This window comes from Mesoplodon bidens, assembly GCF_964165515.1.
Source record: "Mesoplodon bidens genome assembly, chromosome: 3".
Lineage (NCBI taxonomy): Eukaryota > Metazoa > Chordata > Mammalia > Artiodactyla > Ziphiidae > Mesoplodon > Mesoplodon bidens.
This window is the reverse complement of record NC_138178.1, coordinates 62,629,424-62,654,779: the sequence shown is the minus strand read 5'-3', so window position 1 is coordinate 62,654,779 and position 25,356 is coordinate 62,629,424. Positions and strand designations below refer to the sequence as shown.

Genomic DNA, 25,356 nt, shown 5'->3' with positions numbered 1-25,356 from the left:
CTTCAGACTCTGCCCCACTTGGAGGCAGACACACCCTCTCATGGTGACACGCAAACCCACAAAGCATTCACGCTTGTGCTACTCGAGTTCCATGTGCTTTCACTCACAGACACTCCCATGTGACATAGGCTCTCACAGTCACGCTTGTTTGCACAGACGCATCCATCCCCTTGTCACACATCCACCACTCACTCCCAGTCACACTAATATCCACACTCGTCCTGCCACGTCTGCACACCCACGGGCAGGCTCACACTTGTTTACAACACATGTTCGGCCTCAAGATCACACACACAGTCTAGCTGCATCTGCACACCCACACTCATTCTGTCACTGGAAAGTGACACTCGTGTTGTTGTCACAGACACACTAACATACCCAGAGACACACGCACGCACACACGCACACCCCCCCTCTCTCACTCACCTGCATTCTCCTCCTCACAGCTCTGTTTGATCTTTCTCCAACACACGAAGGCCAGGGCCACCAACAGTGCGACGAGACAGACAGACAGCCCCACGGTCACCCACAGGGCCTCAGGGGGGAATGTCATGGGCTGCCCTGGGAGGAGAGGTGGGGAGAATGGAGAGACTGTCATGCCTGGCCCCCAGTGGCCCTGAGGACAGCCCCTCTGCCTCCAAGGTGTGAACAGGGGCTCCTACCCTCACTGGGCCCCGACACCATGAAGAGAGCTTACTTAAGTTCCCGTGCCCCTTCCCTGCCCATCCATACACCCTCTAAACCCTGATGGCCGTGGCTGCCGTGGGGACATGCCTCAACGTGGGAGGGCTGAAGAGTCTGTGGTTGATGATGCTCAAGAACCTTCCATGGCTCCCTACTGACATGAGAATAGTGCTTCAGTCTTCTTCTTTGTAACTCCACTGCTCCAGCCAAACTGGTATCCTAACCATTCTCTGCAGAGGCTCCTTCCAGCCCCCTCACCACTGCTGTCAGTTTCCTCTACCTAAAAACTGCTCCCTAACTCTCCATCTAGCTTATGATGCCTCCTCGGGAGGCCCTCCCTGATTACCCCAGTCCCACCTGGTGATACCCTCCATCTTATAGATCAGGAGTTGGCAAACTACAGCCCGTGGGCCAAATCTGGCCTTGGCCTGTTTTTGTACAACCCTTGAGTTAATGATGGTTTTACATTTGTAAAGGGTTGCCACCAAAAGGAGAAGCAGCAGCAGCAGCAGCAGCAAAGACGGTACGTGGCCCACAAAACCTAAAATATACATGATCCAGCCCTTGACAGAAGATGTTTGCAGATTCCCATGTAAAGATGAGGGCGGACACTGAGGGTGCCAGAGTGAAGGTTCTGGGTTTACCCAAGAGGAGGAGACTTGCCAGGGGAATGTTTCTGTGAAACGCTGAGGGCCCCCCTCTTAGCTATTTCAGGGCAGAGGGAAGGAGTTGAACCACCCTCGACTGGGTCAGGGCCAGCAGCTGTTCTGAGCACACCATCCTCCAGCCCAGTCCCAGGACCCACGCGGGGTCCTGAGCAGAGGCCCTGGAGACAACAAATCTAACAAAAGCCAGGGGGAAGGCAGCTCCTGCAGAAGGTGTTGTCAGAGCAGAGAGCAGTGCCATGAACCCTTGGGCAGTGGAGACCGTGACACAGATGCAGGGATGTGCAGCCGATGTCACTTTCAACGGGCATGGCTGGCAACGCTGCCGCTCTGGATACTGGCAGCAAAGGGACCCATCACCCTGGCGAGCAGGAGCAGGGGAGGAGGACAGGAGCTGATACGAGGGGCCTGGAGGGTCAGTCCCTGAAGCTCATGGAAGGGACCTCTGGGAATCCCAGGGTGGGGCTCCTGCAGGAAAGCAGAGCCACGGAAATACCCAGGAGGAGGGGCTCTTGCTATGTCCACCCTCAGGCTGGTGTTGGTGCCTGGAGCACAGGTCAGACTTGCCCTCGTCCCACCAGTCAAGAATAGAGCAGGGCTCAGACCTGCATCTCCAGGCTCCATGTCCAGTGTTTGCTCCATAAAGCCCCCTCCACATACAGCACCCCCAGGTGCGGGAGAGACCAGGCTGGAGGACTGAAAGTCTCAATCCCAGAGTGTTTAACAAGGCTCAAAGCTGCCTGAAGCAAAATACAGGCCAAGGGCTCCAAAGTAGGCCAGGCCTGCTCTCACAAAAACAGGAGGCTGGGTGGTGGGGAGGAAAGAAAATTAGGCTGAGAGGCTAAAAGTTGGATTCTGGTTCCGGTTCATCTGCTCACGGCAGGCTGCCGGAGCCAAGGTCCACAGAGCCCCATGTTTGAGTTTAGAGGGGCCACAAACCCTCAAAACTTAAATGCAAGTGACTGCATTTATCATGTATCCGATTTTCAGAGAGGTGTCTAATCACCAAAAGAGGCGGAGCCACTGTGCTAGCCTGTGGCCTTGGGAAAGTTCCCTCTTCTCTCTGGGTTTCAGTGTCCTCATCTGTGAAATGAAAGCACTTTAAATGTCAGCTACTGAAGTTTTCAATCAGATTTTGTTCTCTTAGGTGGGGTAAATGTCCCCAGTGAGCAGGAGCAGGAAAGGAGTATGGCAGCTGACATGAGGGGCCGGTCCTTGAAGCACACTGAAAAAACCCCTGGGGATCCCAGGGTGGGGCTCCTGCAGCAAAGCATGGAGCAGAGCCACAAAAGTACCCAGGAGGACGGGCTCTTGCTATGTCCACCCCTAGGCTGTGGTTGGTGCCTGGAGCACAGGTCAGCCTTGCCTTCATCCCACCAGTCAAGGACAGAGTAGGGTTCAGACCTGCATCTTCAGGTACATGAGTAGAACCACATTTATATTCACAAGCCCTTTCTACACAGGGTGGCGGATATCCAGTTCAGCTCAGTGTGCAAATTATCACAGAGTTCACCAATCCTTCAAGGTCCCCTCAACTCCCACCTGTCCCTAGAGACTTCTCCTGAAACTCCAGCCCATTCTGACCACCCCCCTTCTCTGAAAGCTTCACATTCTCTGTCAATCCTGCTCTATCTAATATTTCTGATTCTCTCCTGTGGATACATCAGACCATATACTGTTCTCTAAAAGGTCAAAGAGACCCCTCGGGACATCCAACAGCCCAGGGCAGTGACTCCTCCACAGAAAGTACAGACCTGAGGGTCTCAAGAAGGAGGGTGGGGTCAATCTTGGGGAGGGGGTGGGCAGAGGGAACACAGCCTTGCCAGAAGGAAAACCCTAAAAGAGAAGGAGGAATGAGCCTGAATTCCTGGAAGGCAAGTGTGATGGGCACTGCCTCTGAGCTCGCAGAAGTGAAGGCCACGTAATATCCATGTAAGTGGGGGGAACAGGAAGATAGGAATAAGTCTGTGAATCCAGAGGCTTATGCAGAAACTGGCCACCAGGGGGATCAGGACTTGCATGGGCTGTGGTTTGGGTGGAAGTCATGGAAGAGAAAATAGGAGAACCAGATGGACAGAACCTGCTGTCCTGACCCCAGAGAATGCAGGGAGACCCCTGGGAAAGCTTAGTTGGCCCATGAGGAGGGACAGAGGAGCCAGAATGAGGTCCAAACAAGGATGAAGACGGCTTCCCCTGGCCTGAGTGTGGGCCTGAGCCCACTTCACCTGAGTGCCACTCAGGTGGGCACTAAAGGAAGGGAAGTTGTCTGGGCTAGGACCCCAAAACCAGAGATTGCGGCAACTGCCAAAGGGGCGACGTTGATCTAGTGTTTGACCACATGGGGGCAGCAGAGAGAGCCCGGCTGTTCCAAAGGCTGCCTGGGTCCCGCTGCACTCCATCAGGAGAGCTGACATTGATGGGGTGAGGGGTATGGCCACCTGGAGAGGCCCAGCTGTCTCTCAGGGCCTCGCAGTCAGATGGTGCCCAGCATCAGATGGTGATGTAGCAACACCTTCCCAGCTCTTGGAGAGGTTCCCGTAGGAAAGCACTCCAGAGCCATGCCTTGTGGCTGCTCCAGAACTCCCGCCCACACCTCCAGATCCAGGCAGGTACTCAGTCCCCTGTACAAGAAGCACAAATACCACCTAAGACACTCTTAGAAGGGCAAACACTACAAATGATTCCTATCAGCTCGATAAAGCAAGTCCCTTAAGGACTTCTTCGGGGAGAGTTTGAAACACCTGAAATGTATGAAAATGTTTTAAGTCTTCTGACCACCCAAGCCTACCTAAATTCCAGCTCAGGGTCGAGATAAAACGCAATGGCCCCCTCTATCCTTCCCCAGCTGTTCGTCTGCCCGTACCTGTGATGGTGACAGAGCCATGAGCGTCCTGCTGCAGCACGGGGTTGCGCACCAGGCAGCTGTAAGTGCCATTAGGACCCAACACCACCCTCAGGACACTGCGCACGTCGAACAAGCCCTGCTCGTTAGCCATCTGCGACGTGGTTACGTTGCCAGTCAAGGGCGCACCCTGCCCATCCCGCCAGAACACTTCGGCCTCGGGGTAGCCCCGGTAGCTGGAGCACGTGATGGTCACCGTGTCCCCGGGCCGCAGGTCCTTGTTGGGCTCCAGGGTCATGCTGGGCTTTGAGTAGGGGGCTGGAGGGGAGCAGAGGGTAGAGGGCAGAGGTCAACGTAAGGCAAGGGCAGCGGGACACAGTGGAGGGGAAAGGTGCCTGGGGCTGTGAGGACACGGGTCAGCGCTGGGGCAGTGGGTAAAGGGGCTGCGGGAAGTATGAGGGGTGTGCCAAAGGGAGGGGAGCCCCCCCACGCCCCGCCTTCGCGGCTCTCACCTGCCACCTGCAGGCTGACCGCGGCGCTGCCGAAGTCCCGGATGCTCACGAAGCAGGTGAAGCTGCCCTCATCAGCCACGCGCACGCGCTGCAGCCTCAGGGACGCGTTGCCCTGAGCCAGCAGGTCTGGGAAGAGCGCAGTGCGATTGGCATAGGCGCTGCCCTGGTCACGGCCCTCAGCGAAGCTGTGCACCAGCTGTTTGGTGTCTGTCAGCTGCCAGATGAGGTTGAGCTGTGCCAGGCTGAAGCCGGGCTCGGGAGAGAAGGAGCAGCGCAGGGTGGCGTCAGTGCCCACGAGGGCTACCACGGGGTCTTCGGGAACCTGGACTTCCACAGCGCCTGAGGGCGAGGTTGGAGCGGCAGGCAGTGAGGAGGGGCGCTGACACTCTGGGCTACCACCCCACCCACCCCCAGCATCCTGCTCCTCCATCAACCCCCAGGTCCCGTTCCATCTTCCCATTTTCTCCCCAGACCTAAAAACAGATTAAGTCTCAGCACTTCCAGGCGTGGAGTCTCCCTAATCTTCTGACAAGAATCACAGCAGTTTGGCCTTGGCCTGACAAGGTCCGTCCCCGGGGGGGTGGGGGGACCTGGCCTAGAGCAGCCTCCAGCCCTAGCAAAACTCCCCTTTCCACCAGGATCCATTTCCCTCTCCTATCCTTCTGCTCTCTTCTGAGATCTGAATGCTTCTCCATTCTCTCCAGAGGTTTCCAGAGCCCTGGAGTCAGGGGACCTAGAGAGCTGAGAGGACCTGTAATCATCACCCTCACCCACTCCCACCACGGTTAGATTGCCGCCTACGCACCATGTTTATCTTTTCCGTTATTATTATTAGGCATCTCACTGTTCCGGGAGACTGAAGGTATGGAGCTAGATTCAGATACCGTGACCCCTGCACACAGGACCACCACCACCCCCAGGGGGACACTTAAGAAAACAAAACAAAAACCTGTGGGGTTTCTATGCGGTGTGATGGTGACAGAGCCATGAGCGTCCTGCTGCAGCACGGGGTTGCGCACCAGGCAGCTGTAGGTGCCATTAGTGCCCAACACCACTCTCAGGACACTGCGCACGTCGAACAAGCCCTGCTCCTTAGCCGTCTGCGACGTGGTTACGTTGCCGGTCAAGGGCGCACCCTGCCCATCCCGCCAGAACACTTCGGCCTCGGGGTAGCCCCGGTAGCTGGAGCACGTGATGGTCACCGTGTCCCCGGGCCGCAGGTCCTTGTTGGGCTCCAGGGTCATGCTGGGCTTTGAGTAGGGGGCTGGAGGGGAGCAGAGAGTAGAGGGCAGAGGTCAACGTAAGGCAAGGGCAGCGGGACACAGTGGAGGGGAAAGGTGCCTGGGGCTGTGAGGACACGGGTCAGCGCTGGGGCAGTGGGTAAAGGGGCTGCGGGAAGTATGAGGGGTGTGCCAAAGGGAGGGCACACACCGCCCCCCTTCGCGGCTCTCACCTGCCACCTGCAGGCTGACCGCGGCGCTGCCGCTGCCAAAGTCCCGGATGTTCAGAAAGCAGGTGAAGCTGCCCTCATCGGCCACGCGCACGCGCTGCAGCCTCAGGGACGCGTTGCCCTGAGCCAGCAGGTCTGGGAAGAGCGCAGTGCGATTGGCATAGGCGCTGCCCTGGTCGCGGCCCCAGGCGAAGCTGTGCACCAGCTGTTTGGTGTCTGTCAGCTGCCAGATGAGGTTGAGCTGTGCCAGGCTGAGGCCGGGCTCGGGTGAGAAGGAGCAGCGCAGGGTGGCGTCAGTGCCCAGGAGGGCCACCACGGGGTCTTCAGGGATCCGGACTTCCACTGCGGCGCCTGGGGATGCGGTTGGTGGGGTGGGACGGTGAGGAGGGGCCGGGACACTCCGGGCCTCCCTAGTCCCCCTCCCCTTCCGGGTTACCTTCAGGCCCTGTCCACCCCCCACCCCCCTTTTTTTAAGGCCTAAGAGTTTATTACCTTTGGTTCTAATTCAGTCAGCAGGAATATAGTAAGCACCCACTATGCCAGGGGTAAGAGTTAGGAATGCCACGGAGAACAACACCAAGGTCACACCCCTACAGAGCTTACGTTTTAGTGGCAGAGAGGGACAAACTAGCACACAAATTCTTATTAGTATGTGATTAGGGGTATGAAGGAAGAAAGCAAGCCAATGGATAGAAAGCAAGGAGGTAGCTTTTCAAAACTCTGGCAGGTATTTTACACCTGTCTGTGCTGGTTGCATTTCCCAAATATATATTATCTTTATAAATTGTAAAAAGGGTCTTAAAAAAGTATGAACCAACATGTGGTTTTCTCTGGATGAGAAAGAATCACAAGTGCTTTTTCATTTTTCTTTTCCTAAATACACATGATTAGTTTTTATGCAAGAAAGAAAGAATACCCATGCATTTAAATATGGTGGTGAGCCACGTTCTCCATAAAGAGATATTAAGCTGAGATTGAAAGGGAATGAAAAAAGAGTATGACATAACCATAGAAAAGCCCGGTGGGGCAGGTTCCCCTGCTCCTACCCCTGCCCTCTATCCTGTCGATTTACCCTGCAGCCTCCCACCCAGTCACCTCTGCCTCCAGTCCAGCTCTTCTTTTAGAGCCCTGGAAAGTTAAGTAGGGGTTCCTGATAGCTTTTCTTTTGGTGAGATGTGTCCCCTAGCCTGGCACTGCCATTCTTGCATAATGCTTAGATTGTGTGCTTTGGGCACCAGCAAAGCAGGCACACTCAAAAAGTGTGAAGATCAAACAGTCTCGAAACAAAGCTAACTGAATACTGCACTCATTAAAGGTTTCTCACACTTAGAAAAATAGCATTTTATACTTAGTATTTTCATCATGAATAACATACAGGGAGTGGGTATCATCATCTTTGCAGTGTGTAGTGATCTCTAAAGGTCTTAAGTGGGCATTGGATCTCTTGCCACAATGCCAGGTGCCACAGGCCAGCTCTCTAGTTGGAGACCAACAGGGTGCCCCTTGTATCAGGCATTTGGGGGATGAAACCGGAGGAATCACCCAGACAAAGCCCTTTGTCTGAAGAAATCAAAGGATCAATAGCTCTAGGTAAAGCGGTACTTCCTCTTTCTGACCACCAGATGGCACCAGACACTCAACTTTGTCTTCCCCTTGGCGGGAGAAGGCAAACTCTCCCTTAGAGCAGAAACTGATTAGGATTTGAATTACGATGATGTTGTTATTAAAGTAGCTGCCATTATTGAATGCTAACTCTGTGCCAAGAACTGTGTGGGAAGATTTACACACCTGTATGAGGCTGGCATCAATCTTGGCCCTGGAGATACATCCTGCTCTTTGAGCAGAGCAGGCAATAAGCAAGCAAACATATAATATGTCAGGTGGAGATAAATGTTGGGAAGAAGCATGAAGTAAGGTCAGGGAAAGGAAGGGAAGATGAGCTATTTTATACAAGGTAGCCAGGAAAGCCTGGGGAAGGTGGCATTTGAGCAAAGACTTGAATGAAATAAGGGATCAAGTCCTGCAGACATTCAGGGGCAGAAAGCTTCAGGCAGAGGGAACAGTATGTGCAAAGGCCCTGGGGAGGAAGCACACATACAGTCTGTTCGAGAAACAGCATTATCACATTTAGTGCTCACATTACCATTTTACAGAAGAGAAAACAGAGTCTAAAAAATGTAAAGTAAGTTGCCTGTTGGATCCCAGAGGTAGGAAGGAGGTGGACAGGGCAGAGAGGAGATTGGGAGGTTAGCCAAAACCTCCCCAGCCCTGCTAGACAGAGAGGCTTGGTGGGAATGGTCCCCTCCTCCTCCGCCTCCAGGCCCCACTCTGCTCCCCTCACCTGCGAGGCAGAACCACAGCACTCCCAGGGCAGTGGCCACACGCATACCCGTGCTGCCCGGTCCACACAGCATCTTCCTGTGAGGCAGCTGACAGCTGGGCTCTCCGTGGTGGAAGGCTGCCCCTGCCTGTGAGGAAGAGGAAGTGAGGCCTTTGTCTCAAAATGTCCTCCCCAGGCCCTCTCTCACCTCATCTCCCCTGGACCAGCTTGGTGGAAGGCTGCAACTGCCCGCTGGGAGGTCCTCCCTCCTATACCCGCACAAGGCTCCCTGCTGAGGGATATTTTGAGAGATGCTGGCAGGAGGGAAGTGAGTCACTGGGGAGGCTGGATCAGGGGAGCAGGGCAGGGGGCAGCTGGGACCCACCCCTTCTAAGATGTTGGTATGCAAACAAAAGGAAGGAGAGGCAAGGCAGCTAGTAAAGGCAAGTCTGCCTGCTCAGGCCAAGGATGTACATGGATTTTTTGGGCTCAAGACAACAGCTGGTAGGGAAGAATAAGACTTAGAGATTGGCTAAGAGGTTGGAAGTTTATCCTAAAGGCAGCTGGGAGCCACTGAAGGTTCTGGAATAGAGGGAAGGATATGGTCAGAGCTGTGGTTCCTAAAGATTACTTACTCTGACAGCATGTGCAGGATAAATGAGAAGAGCTGGACAGAAGAGACAAAGCAGGTCTGGGGGAAAGTGACAGCATGGTAGGACAGCGGGGAGAGAGAGGGAGCAGTCAGGGTGTCCATGGTTTGAGCCCAGTGACCAGGTGGGGCACTCACGGAGACAGAGAATGTGGAAGGGTTCAGTGTAGGGCACATACAGTGAGCAGTGTTTGTGCAGGAACTTCCAGGTGAGACCTCTAGAAGGCAGCCTGGTATATGAGTACGGGGCTGAAGGGAAAGGACACTGGCTAGTTTAACCTGTGTGTATTGAGTGCCCAAGACCGATCAGAAATGGACGAGGCCTGGACTAGGGCTGATCCCCCAAGCGGAGTCAGGACCAAGTGAGGCATTTCTGTGACTACACGTCAGACCTGAGCCAGGGAGACCCAGACCTCCCTGGGTCCAGCCCTGCTCCTGGTCCTGGCTGCCCTTCTGCGCACGCCCAGCCCCACCAAGCTGTCCGCCTTCTCCCTGTGTCCCACAGCTGCTGCCTGATTGTTCATGCCACCTCCTGACCAGACCACGTCACCAGGGTCGATTCATGCTATCCAACGTGATTTCACAAAAATACAAAAGGTTTCACATTCTCCAAACCACCCAGGGAGCCGGGCTGCCTGACTTGGTCCCATTCTGCAAGAAGAAAAAAATTAAAGCCCAGATAAGGGAGGGGACTTCATTAGTGTGATGTAATTTGCCAGAGAGCACAGATGAGAAGGGTTCGAGTTCCCCACCTCCTGACACACCTCTCTGTCCTTCCAGGGAGCAAATGTCATCAACAGCCATTAGCATCAATTCCAGTCACAGGCACCCAGCCTCAACCCTCCCAATCCCAGCCTAGCACCCCACTCCCCACCCCCCCACACACATCCAGCAGCTGAGCTGAGGGAGTCCCTTAGCCAAGCCGGGTGCATCCTGCCAAGCACATCCTCCACCCCCAGCTGTCCGCAGCGGGGAAGCCCTGAGCCGCCACTTCCTTACCAGACACTTCCGGTCCAAACCTGGCGGCCTCAAAGCCTTGCCGCCTGCTGAGTCAGCAGCCTTCGCACTCCATTCATAATGTCACCCTTGGCAGGCACCACATCCTGCCAAGGGCCACCACGGCCCAGAGGAAGTGCTGGCAGGCAGCGGCCTGCCATGCTTGCCTGCCCACTGAAGGAATCACAGGGACTAAGGTTAAGAAACTCCCAGATTCCGAGTCTCCCTTCCTTTCTTTCACCCCCAGACAGAACCAAGGCCTGTCCTTCCTGGGCCTCCCTCACCCTTCCCACCGTCTCCCACCCCGACCTGTGCGACCAGCGTTCCTGTGATCCTCCTGGGACCCTCCAGTCCGTCCCTGACAACCCCACATTTTACATGTCTCCTCTTAGGAGCTGAGGCAGGAATCTGCTCACATCCTTCCCCCACAGGCACCTCTCATGGTTCCCTATTTACCGCGGGAGTAAACCCACACGCCTCTGCCTGGCACTCAAGACCTTTCTTATGACTTCTCCTTCATCCATCAAGCTAATTCCTGCCACTGGGTTGTACTTGCCAGGGTCACTTGGGACTGCCTGCCACCTCCACGAATGTGGGAGTTCAGGGAGCACCTCTCTTCCGACCAGACCTATCAGGTTCCCCAAGAGCCGAGCTGTCCTTCCCTCCAGAGGGAGGATGAGAGGTTCCCAGGGGTGGGCATTGGATTTGCTCCCTTCAACTCCTTTCCTAGACTCTGGACTCAGGAAGTTCCCACTCTCATGCTTTCCCTGGGGAGAAGCCCTTGACACACCAGAACCGAGGACACCGAGAGACTCCCACCCCAATAGCTGGGCTCCCAGAGCTGAAGGCAGGAGGGAGAAACACATCTCAGAGACAAGATGTTGCCAGGGAATGAGAGCATGGCCTGTGACCAGTGGGACAGATGGGCTGCCTAGTACGCAGAGCCCCATGGAGACACACAGACCTCATGCTGCATTCATGCCCACCTTTTCTACAAAGGGGAATTGTCATCCCCAGGCAGGACCTGCCCTGGAGTCAGCATGTACCGCCCCTCCCAGTGAGTCAGCAGACGGTCCTTCCTCCTCCTCCCTGCCACCGCCACCCTCCCCCGCCACCGCCACTACCACATCCCCGCCCCCGTCTACCCCAGTTCCAGCAGAATGTGGGAACTCCATGGAACCCTGCCAGGAAAGACCACAGGGTGCCTTGGCTTTCCCAGAGGAGCAGGAGTGAGGGGGCCAGGCCACCCTTGGCCTGAGGATACAGTAAGTGCATCCAACCTCAGCAGAGGTGGAGCCACAGGGAAGCTCCCAAGAGATGACCCAAGATGTACCCCCATAAAGCCAAAACCAAAAATCAAGGGCTGAGGCTGGGCTCTTTACCAAGATGCCCTGGACCTGAGGATATCCAAGAGGAACTCCTTGCCCCTACCATGACCACCAATAGCACCCCATATTCTCTTAACCCCCTGCCTCTTCCCAATTCCTGCAGGGGCTGCTTGGACAACATTTCCCACGGAGAGGGCAAGAAGGGTCAAGCCACATAACCAGTGTCAATCTTTGCTAGCCAGCATAGGATAGAAGCATAGCTTCTGAAAACAGCAGTTAAGCCCCTGGATCCAGCTATGCCTGAAGCAAGCTGCATACCTAGACTGCCCAGATACTTGAGCCAATCATTTTTTCCCCCCTCAGGCCAGTTTGAGCTAAGTTTCTATTACCTGCAATTGAAGGAGTCCTTGAATATACATTCATTTATGTATTTAGTTATTCACTTAACTATTCACCAAGTGCCTGGTAGGCAGGCACTGGGAACAGAGAGGACTAAGCTGCGTCTGTCTTGCGTCAACAGGGAAGTGCACAAAAATCACCGCAGTTCCGTACAGAGTGCTGTTTAAGATACAGTGAGGGCTGGGCTTCCCTGGTGGCGCAGTGGTTGAGAGTCCGCCTGCCGATGCAGGGGACATGGGTTTGTGCCCCGGCCTGGGAATATCCCACATGCCACAGAGCGGCTGGGCCCGTGAGCCGTGGCCGCTGAGCCTGCACGTCCGGAGCCTGTGCTCCGCAACGGGAGAGGCCACAACAGTGAGAGGCCCACACACCGAGAAAAAAAAAAAAAAAGATACAGTGAGGACTATTTGGAGGCACCTCAGAGATAGGATAACCCTAAAGGTGAGTGCTGACAAATGATGAGCAGCTCTGCAGGTAGACAGGCTGGGAAAGGTGGTCTCTCCCCAGCCCCAAGAGACCTGTCCTCCTGGCACTGCTTGTCTGCCTCTCAGCCAGATCTCTTTGAAACAGTAAAAAGTGAGCCCAAAGTTTGGGTTCTAGTCCCAGTTCTGACACTTTGCTGTGCAGTCTTAATAGGTGACTTCCCCTCTCTGAGCTCAATGTTCCCATCTATAAAAGAAAAAACGCTTTACTGGATGCTAATGGAACTTCATTAGTACGTTAAGCCTTCATGTACTCTATCCTTAAGGTCTAGCCAATTAACTGCCATGCAGGTCACAATGAAATGTACAAAATGACTGTGGTAGAAACCACTAGTGTTCCCCTTACATCTGTTCTCTTCCTCTTCTGTAGAATATTTTGTTAGGCACAGGGCCTCTTGGCTAAAGACTACAGATCCCAGCCTGCCTTGCAGCAGGGTATGGCCATGTGATCATTTTCTGGTTAATAGGATGTGGGAGGAACTGATGTGTACAACTTCTGGGGCATGCCTTTAAAGAGAAGGAGCACACTCTCTCTCTTCTCCTCCCCCTTCCCACTGGCTGGAACACAGATGTGGTGAGCCCTCTAGGACCATGCTGCCAAAGGCAACACCCTGGGGACTGCAGAACAGCAGGACAGAGGGCCCCTGAGTGGCTGCAGTATCAGCACTGTACATACCCGGACTGTCACTTGGGTTAGAATAAGCATCTATTCTAGCGTCACCGTTATTTTGGGTCTTTCTTACAGCATCTGAAGTGACTAATTTAGGGACTCATCCCTCCCTTCCTCTCCCGCCTTCTCTTCCCCCTCTTCCCACCCCGTGAAAATTGCTACTGCTCAGAGCAGCAAAAGGAAACCACATCTAGAATAGGTGTTTCAAAACATGAACTGAACACTATCTCATCAGAGTCACTTAATGATACCTGGGCACAGCTTAGGAGATATTTCAAGGGTAGACATGACTGGTCTTAGGGATTGTTTGTATGTGAGGGGCTGAAAGAGCCAAGGATGTACTGAAGGCTTCAACCCATGGGTGCGTGTGTCACACACAGAAGATGGGGAGACCTGGAAATGAGGGGGAAGAACAATTCTGATTGGGCTTGGAATGGATCATCCGTGACAAAATGTCTGATGGATTCCTGGACACACAGAGCTGGAACTCAGAACAGGACGGGGGAGCTATTCATGGAAGCCAAAGTTGGGATCACTGAGGGAGCTCATGGAATGAGAAGAGGCCCCCCCGCCCAACAAATTCTGAAGAAGATGCAGAAGTTAATGGTCAGGTCGCAGAACGGGGAACCTTTCTCTGGCCACTCCCACAACTTCTGTTTGCTCCCTTTAGTGATAGGCACCCACTACCTCCCAAAGAAATCCACTGGCTTTTGAGCAGCTCTCATTGGTGGAAAGCTCTACCTTTTACTGAGCCAAAGTCTGTCAGCCCATATCATTCCTCATGCGACCCCTTGGACCATGCAGAACAAGTCTGCCCCTCCCTTATAACAGCCCTGCAAGTATTGGAACTTCCTCTCTCTGGTAGAGGTCATATTGGGCAGCCATGCCACATTTTTCACCAAAACAACCCAAAATAATAGACTGTCAAATCTGTGGCCAACAACCAGAAGTCATTTGCTCACATTGCTGCAGATCCACATCTCTGCCATCCTCTTCTGAAAAATTCAGGGAAGGGGTGGAGCTTTATAGGATGTTTCATTTGTTACTGTTACTTTTTTTTTTTTTTTTGCCGTATGTGGGCCTCTCACCACTGCAGCCTCTCCTGCCATGGAGCACAGGGTCTGGACGCGCAGGCCCAGCGGCCATGGCCCACGGGGCCAGCCGCTCCGCTGCACATGGGATCCTCCCGGACCGGGGCACGAACCCGTGCCCCCCACATCGGCAGGCGGACTCCCAACCACTGCGCCACCAGGGAAGCCCCCTACTATTACATTTCATTCAGTTAAGCTGAGTCCCTCACTCCAACTGCCGTGATATATATTTTTTAATTATGGCAAAATACACACAACATGAAGTTTACCATTTGAACCTCTTTTTCTTCTTTTTTGCCTCACCCCATGGCTTGTGGGATCTTAGTTCCCCAACCAGGGATCGAACCTGGGCCCTCCCTCAGCAGTGAAAGCGTGCAGTCTTAACAACTTGACCCCCAGGGAATTCCCATTTTAACCATTTTTAAGTGTACAATTTGGTGGCATTAAGTGCAGTCACACTGTTATGTAACCATGCCACAATGTTATGTAATGATGCCATTTTTGAAGTACTGTTTTGACAGTACCTGGTGCATAGAAGGTGCTCAATAATTTTTTGGTGGATGAAGAAGAGAACAAATGAATTTATCTAAAAAGGTTGCCCTCCTCTCCCCACTTTGTTTCTTGTGTCATCAAGGTCCTCAGGGAGAGGACAGGAACAGGAAAGCCCTACAACACTAGGGTCTGCCCCAGGATCAACGTCCATCCACTATTCAGGGCTTTGGGTTTACAAGTTTTCCTACTTGTGCGGCCACTCACCCAGCTGCCCATCTATCTCATCCCCAAAGTGTCACTGCTTCTGGAGGGGGACCACTCAAGTGGAGAAGAACCAGAAAAAAGGGTCATTTGAAGAAGATGGACTCTTCCTCAAGTGCTCAGTTGACAGTTAGTTCCAGGGTTTTGTCAGGGATTAAGGTCACCAATCTGTTCTTCCCACAATCTACCTTATTCCCCATAAAACTGGTTATTTGCCCATCTTAGGTCTTCCAGCATTCATTTATCCATTCACACAACAAGCATAATGCAGGTTTATAGCAGGTATTACGGGAATGGAGGGTCAAGCACTTCATGAAGGAGTGGGGAGGTTTAGTTGGACCTCAGAGAGGAGGAGACATTTCAGCTCTCTGGCACAGGGGGCAGCACCAGCAAAGTCACGGAGGAGCAACCACCCACAGCATATTCTGGGAAGACGGGGACTCCGAGGAGAGGCAGTCAGGAGATGAGGCAAGGGAGGTGCTCAGGGGTCGGTTAGGGACCCTGGATTGATTCTGTACACAGTGGGAAACTGGAATGCTGTGACCCACACCTTCCCCCTCCCCCCGCCCCCACTGTCTACCCCAGTTGTCCTGAAATATCCCTGATAGCTTCTCAGAGATCTTATCTCCAAATTCACTCAGCAATCCTAGGGGCCAGAAGACAAATCCATTTAAAGCAGATTATCACCTCCCCTCCTGGACTGAACTTCCGGTTCCTTCTTAACAGCCTCTGTCCCTTCTTTCCTTGATACAGAAGCAAAATAGATGCTGCGCAGACCTTCTCTGCCTTCACTAGTCAGTCTTGATACTCTTATTTTGTTCCTCATCCTTTCTTCTAGAGTGCCCCTCTCTCGTTCTAGGCTGGCTCCTTGTGATAACAGGGCTCCACTTTCCTGCAGGGAACCCAGTCTCCATTTGGTGCTGGTGGGGCTGATTCCCAGCCTCAGGCCTCAGCGTATGACCAGACCCAGCTTACTGGAGAATGCCTGCCCTGCCCCCACTCAGTGATTTGCTTGGGAATGAGCCTGTGAGCCAGGCCACACCCAATCAGAGACCTCCCAGGGCTTTGCTGCCAGCGCTCTCAGAAAACACTCTTTCTTGCTGAGGTTGCTAAGAAGGATGTGGTCTGGGGCTGTTGGCAATGAATCTATCAGCTAGCAATAACCTAAAGAATTGATCCAAACAAATACAGAGGCAGAGGTGAAGGCAGGAGAGATACTGAGCCCCGAAAACAACATTTCAGCCCCTATTCCTGAAGCAAGCTGCACTAGACTGCCCAGATACATGAGTAATCTTTTTTTTTTCCTTAAGCCAGTTTGAGCCAGGTTTCTATTATCTACAACCGAAGGAGTCCTTGAATATACATTCATTCGTGTATTTAGCTATTCACTTAACTCTTCACTGAGTGCCTGCTAGGCAGGCAATGGGGACAGAGAGAGGCCTAAGCTGTCTCTGTCCTCAAGGAGCCTGCATTACAATAGGGGAGTGCACAGAAATCACTGCAGTTCAGTACAGTGTACTATTTAAGATACAGTGAGGGCCACTTGGAGGTACCTCAGAGACATGATAACCCTAAAGGTGAACCCTTAAAACTGACCTGAAGCTCCCCAGGTGGTCAGGCTGGGAAAGGCCATTCCAGGCACTGGGAGAAACCCAGGCAAAGGCAATGAGGAAGGAAGCAGCATGGGAGGCTGGGGGAATGCAGGCCCTTCCATGTGGGCGGACAGGAGATGTAACATGGTGGTCACAGGAGGAGGAGAAGCTAAAGGGCAAGCCAGGGCTGGAACAGGAGGTCATGTTTGGATTTAGCTGGTAGGTGATAAGAAAGAAAGGGTTTTAAGTAGAGGAGTAATATTGTTGCCATAGGTAGGCCCAACCTTTGATTAATTGATGCATATGTAACGTTAACCTTGCAGAGGAGGTTTGAATTTTAAAGGATGATGTTTTAAAAGGGCAATGGTTTACTCAAAATAAGAGCTGATGGCAGAATTTGGGGCATCAAAGAATTTTTTCTCTAGATCGTGTCCTCCCAGAGATGCTCAAAATACCCTGCCCAGCCTGTGTGTGGACCTACTGCTGGTTCTGGATGTAGAATCGAGTCAGGCAGGGTTCAGCAAATTTCTTCTGTGAAGGTCCAGATAGCAAATGTTTTAGGCTTTGCAGGCCCTCCCATATCTGTCACAAGTGCTCGACTCTGCCCTTACAGCAGGAAAGCAGCCAGAGACAGTGCATAAATGCATGAGCAGAGCTGTGTTCCAATAGAACTTTATTTATGGACACTCGGAACTGAATTGCATATAATTTTCATGAATCACATGATTTTTTTTCAACCATTAGAAATGTAAAAACCATTCTTAGCTTCTGGGCTATACAAAACCAAGCAGCAAAAGATTGGGCCCCGGGGCCATAGTTGCCAGGGACTGGTTTACAGAAACACTAGCTCCATTCTCAAAGGCACCCAGGCAGCAGCAAAAGTGGAAAACAACAGGGAACTGGTACGTTAATTATGGTGCATCTATACAATGGAATAGCATACCGCCTTTCAAAAGAAGGTGTACTTACATGGAAATAAGCCCATGACATAGGTCATGTGAATAAAGAATATTGTGAGTTATATGACCTAATTTCTATATTAATAAATGGTCCCACGGTCCCAGATCTAGTCACCTACCTCTCGCTCCATCTCCTATATCTCAGTGCAGGCCCTTCCTTCTCTGGCACTGAACCCCCTGGAACTTGCTCCTAGGCCCTCTCCTTAATTCTCTCTACTATTTTTTCCTAGATGATTTCATCCACTCCCATGGCTTTAAATATCATTTATATACTGGCAACTCCCAGATTTACTTCTCCAAGTCCACACCTCTCATCTGAGCTCCAAACTTAAACCCAACTGTCTCCTAAATATCTGTGTTCCAATGACTCACAGGCATCTCCCTCTTAACAGGTCCCTCTTCAAACTCTGGATTTCTCCCCCAAACCTGTTCCTCCCCAGCCCTTCCCACTTCGTAAAGGCACCATCTTCCACCCCCTCTGATCAAGCCAGAGACCTGATTTCTCACACCCTTACAATCCATCACCAAGAACAGCCATCCCTGACCCCAAAATATATCTCAAGGGTCTGCAAACTACAGCCCCAGCACCAAATCCAGCTCACCACCTGCTTTTGTTCAGTTCACCAGTTAAGACAAGGTTTACCTTTTTAAATGGTTAGAAAAGAAGAAGACTATTTCAGGACACATGGAAATCACATGAAATTCAAATTTCAGTATCCGTAAATAAAGTTTCATTGGCACACAGCCACACTTCATTCATTCACATATTGTCTGTGGCTGCTTTTCCACTACAACAGTAGAACTGAGTAGTCTCAATAGTCACGAAGCCTGAACTATTTACTTTCTGGCCCTTTACAGAAAAAGTTTGGCAACCCGATATATCTTTACTCTCTCTATTCCCCTCCACCTCTGCTTCTCTCTCTGGTCTGCCAAGTCACCATCATCTCTTGCCTGCATGACTACAAAAGCCTCCTCACCGGTCCCCCACTTTCTCTCTTGTCCCCCAACCCAGTTCTATACTCCCATCTAGACTCTACACAGCAACCAGAAAAACTGCTGTAAAAACAAAAGTGCATCATGTCATCACTTTCAATATCTAATCAGCTCCTCCATGGCATGCAGGGCCCTGCCTGGCCCACTGACCTCTCCATCAGGGTCTCTTACAATGAGACCCTCTTCCCTACCTCATAGGGTTTTTGCAAACACAGTTCCTTCTTCCTGGATGACATCCTGAGGGTCACCTAGGCAGAAAAGCTGGGTTGGAGGTCTGCCACTCTAAGGATGTCCCTGTTCTGCGTTGCAGTTTGTTTACCTCGTGTCATACTGGGACCTCCCTGAGCAGGAACCACGTCTGCTTTATTTACTATTGGATCCTTAGTTCTACCAAAGGCTTGGCAAATAATGAGTGTTCAAAGCACTGTTCAATGAATGAATGAATGAATGAATGCCTGTGTGTTTAGATAGATAGAGAGATGGATGGATGAATGTCTGTATATAGAAAATGGGTCTGGAAGTGTGATAGTGAACCCAACTCTGGGGCATGGGGATGAAGGTAAAGGTCTACTTCCACCTTCTAGTTGATGTACTTCTGTAACTTTGACAACGAGCATGTAATTCTTTTGTATTAACAAACGAAAAAGGAAAACAGCAACATAAAGATTTATGCGGGTTTTAGACCAGGCTCTGTCACTGACTTGCTAGGCTCCCTAGAGCAAGCCCATTGCCTCTCAGGGTCTTCATCTCCTTAACCCTCAAAGGAAGGTCCTGGCCTCCTTCCTGTGCTATGACCACGATCACATGCTGGGCTGGTGTAGTCACGAGAAGCTTCATGGAAGGAGTGAGCCCTGGTGTTTTAGAAGATGACTCTGGAGTCGGAGATATAAATCCAGACTCTGCCACTTCCTAGCCATGCGACTTTGGGAAAACATCCTTTCTGAGTCTCTGTTTGCTCATTTGGGCAATAGGAATTTAAACTCTACCCTCATAGGATGATTATAGGACTCAACTGAGCAAAATTATCTAAACTGTCCTAGTTAGTACAGGCGCTCTATAAATGGAGTCTGGGGAAAGAGTCGAGGGGATCTCCAGAGTTCCCTGGGAATCCTGTTGGCCTTCCTTTTTCCTGATAATGAGTCAGTTTGGGCCTTTGGGGTTCAAGGCTGTCCACTGGGCACTGCTCCCCACCCCCGCGATCCCACTCAAGAGAAGAAATCAATTCTTCCTCTCCAAGTGATTTCTGTGTGAGTCAAGACAGCAGTGTGTCATCAGCGCCAGCCCAGCAGAGTGGGGCTGGCATCCGCAGCTTGCTTCCCTTATGGCTTATAGGAAGAACAAGAAGAGGGAGAACAGGACAGAGCAGAGCCCCTGGCCTCCCCAAGCCAGACCGTCCCCACCGAGGCACCCTCTCCACACTGAAGTCAGGGCATCAGAACCGGAGGAGGCAAAACCAGAGAGAATGTAGACATCTCAGTAGATCTGAGAACATGGTGACTTTTGCTACAGCAGCTGGCCTGCCTCTCACACCCTCTTCTGGCTAAGGGGCCACCACAAAATGAGTTTGCATCTTCCAGGGTTCAACAGCCACTTGACAAGGCAGTGTGACACCATCTCAGAACTGGAAGTGTGTGCAGAGGCTATACACGCACATGGGTGCACACGGGAGGTACACACACATACACACCATCAGAAACACAGAACCCTGAAAAAAAGTGAAAGCTACACTTAGCTCAGAAGAGGTCTGGCCAGAAAAAAAAGGATTCAAAGGAGGGGAGTGGAGAGAGGAAGGGAAGGCATGAGAGAGCATAAGACCAAATCAGAGGGCGGATCCCAGGTCAAGCCCTGGCAGGCCTGTGACACATATATCTGCATTCACTCAACTTCTGCTGAGTCCTGTTAAGTGCCTACCTAGATATGTCTGGAAACCCCATCCCTTCCAGAAGCCTTTCCAGACTTCACTCAAGGAAGGGTCCACTTACTCCAGATGTGTTCTACCTAAACACCTCCCTGCCTTCACATTCTTTAGGTTTCTACCCTGAAAGAGGTTCACCCTGGCAAAACAATGCTGCAGACCCCTCTCCACCTAAGCACCAGCCCCTCTGGATCTCCAGGGATTCCTCCTCATGAGTGCAGCAGGCGCCACTAGTCCTCAGAGCTTGAAGGCTCCTTGGAGTTCACCTGTCCAGTGCCCACTTCCATGCCCATCATAGAGATGGGAATCTGAGCCTAGAGAAACGAGTGTAGGCTGCCATGCTCAGTCATCAATCACCATGAGAGGTGACTAAGAGCCTGCTCACAAGTGGCCCTGGGCCTCAATTCCTCACCTGTTAAATGGCATCATCAGACTGCCTTGCCTGCCCCAGGGTACAGTTTGAGCTCAGGTACAGCAGGCAGGCCTAGGTTCAGATTCTAACTCGGAAGCCTTGCTAGACACATGATCAAGTTTAAATGACTTAACCTCTTTGAGATTTGATTCCACATCCCTAAAAAGTGGGTAACAATCCCTACCCCACAGAACTGCTGTAAGAATAAAATAACATACAGAGAGGACTTAAAGCCCCTAGCACTCAAACAGTGGTAACGATTATTACTACTTTTGTTATTATTGCCATGGGCATGGGGAAAAGTCCCCCTGGGATCCTCTGCACCGAGCCTCCTCTGTCAGGCTATACATCTATACATCTAGGTCCCTGGGAACAGTACTCTTTCTCTGACCCCCTTTGCTCCTAGGACCCCACCAGCACCCAAGCTCCAAAGCAGCAAATCACAATTCAGCTCCATCTCTGTGTCTGGCTCATCCCTGGTGGTGCTCTCTCCCTTCCTCCTCCCAGTGGGCTCAAGCCCCTACTGCCCCTGCTGCCACCACATCCCCCAGTACAGGGCCATCTCCATAAGCACACATTCCAGTGTCTCCCCCATGGGAGGCCCAGTTCCCAGGAGCCTACACTGATTTAGGGTGGCCTGGGAGCCCTGCCTCCCAGAGGTAGTATCTCTCCCTGCTCCAAGGCTCCCAATAAAAGATGTGTCTCAAACCCCACTCCCAGCGGGTTCCCTCCAACATACCCTCCCTAAGCCTCAGGAAGGCCAAAGGCCCAAAGGCATTAGGGGTGTGGAGGAGGCAGTCATTCTCTGGACCACAAAGAGAATGAGGAAGAATGGGGGCAGCTGGCTGGGAGCACTGGTCAGAACTGGAGGGTGTAAGAGGGACTCCTGAGAGGCACGAGTGTGCTGAGGACCAGGCCTCTCGAAGAGTAAGAACTCTCAGCAATGGTTCCAACTGGGCTGCAAGGACAACTAGTCTGGGATACCCAGGTCAGGCCTGCCCTCTCCCCAGCTCCCCAGATGAATCCTCTGCCTTGTTGTGGGGACCCTTAGCACATCTTACCAGGCTCCAGAATGAGGGGTAAAGACTGTGCCTGCCTCCAGAGTAGCAGAAAGAGCCAGTTCTGGAGGGAGACAGCATCCCAGCCCCAGAATTTGCCAACTGCATGTCTTTGGGCACGGGACTTCTTTCTGGGCCTCAGTTTACCCATCTATACAATGGAGCTAATGATACCCTACCTCAAAGGACTGCATCCATCACAGCCCCACCCACCCCCCAACCTGAAAACTCAATGCACCTATCTGGAATCTCTTACTGCAGGGGTGGCAGAACTGGAGTTGGCAGGCAAGGGTTACATAAAGCACACGTGGCCCTCCCCCAGATGTTTGATCCATTCTGAGCCAACGAGACGAAAAGAAATTTCTCAAAGATCACATGGACCGGTTCCCACCCTCTTTGCCCTCCTCCCCCAGGCCCTGACTATGCCTTTCCTCTTTTGCCAGTGGACCTCCCTGTCATTCCTGCCCTGGGGGTGTGGGAAAAGGACAGCAATGGAAGTGGCCACCCACTCAGAGGATAAGCTCATGGGCAGTGACATCATCCTGCCTGCCCTTCTTCCTCCTCCTCTGACCCTGTGACTCAAGGCCACGGGTTCAGGCTCTGTTAATCTCAGAGGCTGCTTGGATTTGGGTCATTTTTCTTCACATAGCACAAGCCCTGTATGTCCAACCAAGAAGCAGCCTGCAATAAGCCAGACGCTTGTTCTACAACACTTTCTAGGAGTCTCTTTGGGTGCTGTGGAATCCCAACTTACGGCTCTATGATCACACTCAGTCTCTGACCCCAAACAGTATTGCTCAGCTCAGCATCAAACCCAAATCCTACTCCAAAGAATGAAGATTGACGACTCCACAGAAGGTTACAGTTTAAGGATAGAGGAATTCCCACCGGAACTTTCAGAAGTCCACCTCAGCAGAATAAGGACACAGGCTCTACAGAAGGGACAACACTTCTATAACTGTCCTTTCCACAAGCATTCAAGCACCTGACCCAGCTATCAGTCATCTGAGTATCTCAGACATTCAGCCAACCTGCTTCCATTGGGTGCCCAGACAGAGGAGCAGAGGGCTGAGGACAGGAAGGAAAAGCGGTCCTCAAATCCCAGAACCCCTTTTCATCCTTGAGCTTGCTTTAATGTAGGCTTCCCATCTCTAACAAGCTGGATTTCCCGATTTCTTGGAACATAGGAGTCTGGAATGAATTGGAAAGCTCACTGAAAGCAAGCAGGAGAAACCACCAGTGATGTCATTGAAGAGAGAAAAGAATTCCAAAGTCAGTCATGGGACCAATACAAGCATCACTGAAGCCACTTAGTGCAAAGCTCACTCCCTCAAGAGTCCCCTTGCTATACAAAAGTCCTTAGTGCAAAAACGGATGTTCATAGTGCTGATCTGAAGTCATGAAGGAAAATTTCCCTGACATTAGGAGTGTCCTGATGTCAGACTGTGATATGTGTAATACAGCGGAGAAAGATTTCCATGGTTAATGGATAACCTAAGTGTTAATGCTTAATCTCAGGAACTCCAGATATCAGGGAATATACTCACCCAAAATATTCCCATTTCCAAAAGAGCTGGAAATATGAGCCACCACTCATACCCACAGCCTCAGAGCCCTGCCACTCAGATCAGCCCAACCCACTGGACATGTTTAGAGTTAAAATTCAAGTTTAGACTTCAATTTCTCAGCCTCCAAAAGCACCCACCTGTGTACAGGGCCCCAAACTACAAGGAAGGCTGCACAGCATCAGATTTCCTAGGGACTTCTGGGAGGCGAGAGGGAGTCAGAGAGGAGGCTGAACTAAATAAAGAACTCTCTTAAAAACAGAACAGCTTCATTACTTTCTAACATAGAAGCTAACTGCTAAAGACAAGCATGTAAGAAAAGGATCTAGGGCCTTCATTTAATGATGAAATCAGACTCATTTACAATTATCCACATCCAAGTTGAAGGTAAATAGTTTTTCTCAATTAAGTCAAACAAACCCTCCCAACTCCCCAATGGTTTTTGCCTTCCTATTTGCTTAACGTTTTCCTCGATGATAGATCCCGTATCTGAGTCATCCATCACGCATTTCTCATTAGGGCAGGTTTGGCTGAGAAAGAAATCCCCTTTTCTGGCGTTTCACTGCCTTAGGGCCCCAAACCTGCCAATTCGATAGCTAAGCAGCAATAGAGGACCTGGGACACTGGGATTCAATCCAATCCCCTCCCCTCTAGTGTGTCCCCACCCTGGGTCCCTACCTTTCCTCCACCCCCTCTCCATTCTACCCCACCCACCATCTATCTCCCTGAGACCTCCCAAGCCCGAATGGCCCCACCCCTGCTTCCTCGTGCTCTGCCTCCCACCCCCCAACAACTATGCATCCCTTCACCCAGGCCAGCTGTCCCTGCCCGTCCTTCTCAGAATCTGTCCCCTCGTGCCCACTGCTGCCCGTGGAAGCCCTCCAGTCGCCCACTCCTTCATCCTTCTGGGCCAGGCAGAATCGACCCCCGCTCCCCGATCCAGCCCCTCGCCCTCCTCTCCCTGGCACCCCCCCCCTCCTCAGAACTAGTGGTCACGTCAGGGTGTTTTCCTCTGCAGGGACTCCGGGAGACTCTACTTCCCCCTTAGTGGCTTCGTGAAGCTTTCCAGAATCATCAACACAATGACAGATCTGCCTCTATTCCCCCTGCACACCCAGGGCCTCCGCGATCACAGCTACCCGCCCAGCCTCCTCCAGCGCCTTCCCGGGGGAGGGCAGGTCCCACACTGCCCCAGGCCCCGCCGGCCAGGGAGGGGAGGCAAAGCTGGGGGCGGGGCTGGACTCTGGTAGCCCCCTGGAGCCTCCGGGACCCAGAGCCGGGGTCCACCGTGCTCCCCGCGCGGAGGCCAGCCCGGGCCCGGGGAGAGGGCTGGGGTGGGGGGCGCCCTGCGAGAGATGGGGCTCACCGCCCGCTCTAGCAGCCCAGCAGCAGGCACGCAGCCCGGCAGCCCGGGGCAGGGCTCGGCCGCAAACAAAGGCCGCCCGGACGCGCGCCGAGCCCGCCACGCAAGCACTCACCGCGCCGCGCCTGACTCCCGCGACTCGGGGACGCGGCGGAGCGCTGCCGAGTCGCCGCCGCCGCCGCCGCCGCGAGGCCGGGCGCGAAAGGGGTCCGGGGGCGGCCCCGGGAGTCCGAGGGGCGGGGCGGGCTGGAGGAAGCTGCAGGCCCGGAAAGGCGGCCCGGGTGCGCCCCAGAGGCGGGATTGGCCCCGCGGCGAAGGTTTGGGGCAGAGGCCTGAGCCCGCCCGCTGGGCAGGGCACCCGGCCAGGACCCGCCCCTGACCCGGGTCCAGACCCACGCGGGGGCCCTAGTAAAGGGGCGCTGGTCTGATCTCTGCCCATCTCCCACCCTGTCCCACCCTCCCAAGATCCGAAGTTTATTTTCTGCTAGGGGGACAGGTGAATGGTTACTGACCACCCCGGCTCCCCCTCCAGGCCGCTGGCAGCAGAGCCGGAGCTCGGATCTGGCTGTCTGACCCCCAGTCCAGTGTTCTCCGCCACCAGGCTGGTACCGTGGCCTGGAAAGGGTTAATTCGACTGTGAGGCATTGAGAGCTGCTGG

At 52.7% G+C, this 25,356-nt stretch overlaps 1 protein-coding gene across 4 annotated transcripts in view; it reads right to left on the bottom strand.

Moving 5' to 3' along the window:
• CD276 (CD276 molecule) overlaps positions 1-24,914 on the bottom strand; it is a 30,393-nt gene extending 5,479 nt beyond the window's left edge. Inside the window, exons 1-8 of one of the 4 annotated variants that reach the window (XM_081227443.1) lie at positions 24,814-24,914; positions 9,673-9,773; positions 8,495-8,621; positions 6,157-6,504; positions 5,653-5,967; positions 4,704-5,042; positions 4,213-4,509; positions 427-561 (exon numbers count right to left, since the gene is read on the bottom strand). In XM_081227443.1, coding sequence (XP_081083569.1) covers positions 427-561; positions 4,213-4,509; positions 4,704-5,042; positions 5,653-5,967; positions 6,157-6,504; positions 8,495-8,567 — 1,507 coding nt within the window. In that variant the 5' untranslated portion in view covers positions 8,568-8,621; positions 9,673-9,773; positions 24,814-24,914. Of the gene's footprint in view, positions 1-426; positions 562-4,212; positions 4,510-4,703; positions 5,043-5,652; positions 5,968-6,156; positions 6,505-8,494; positions 8,622-9,260; positions 9,372-9,672; positions 9,774-24,813 lie in introns of all 4 variants that reach the window. The other 3 variants (XM_081227440.1, XM_081227442.1, XM_081227441.1) reach the window with 3 other exon arrangements.
• Between the last annotated feature and the right edge of the window lie 442 nt (positions 24,915-25,356).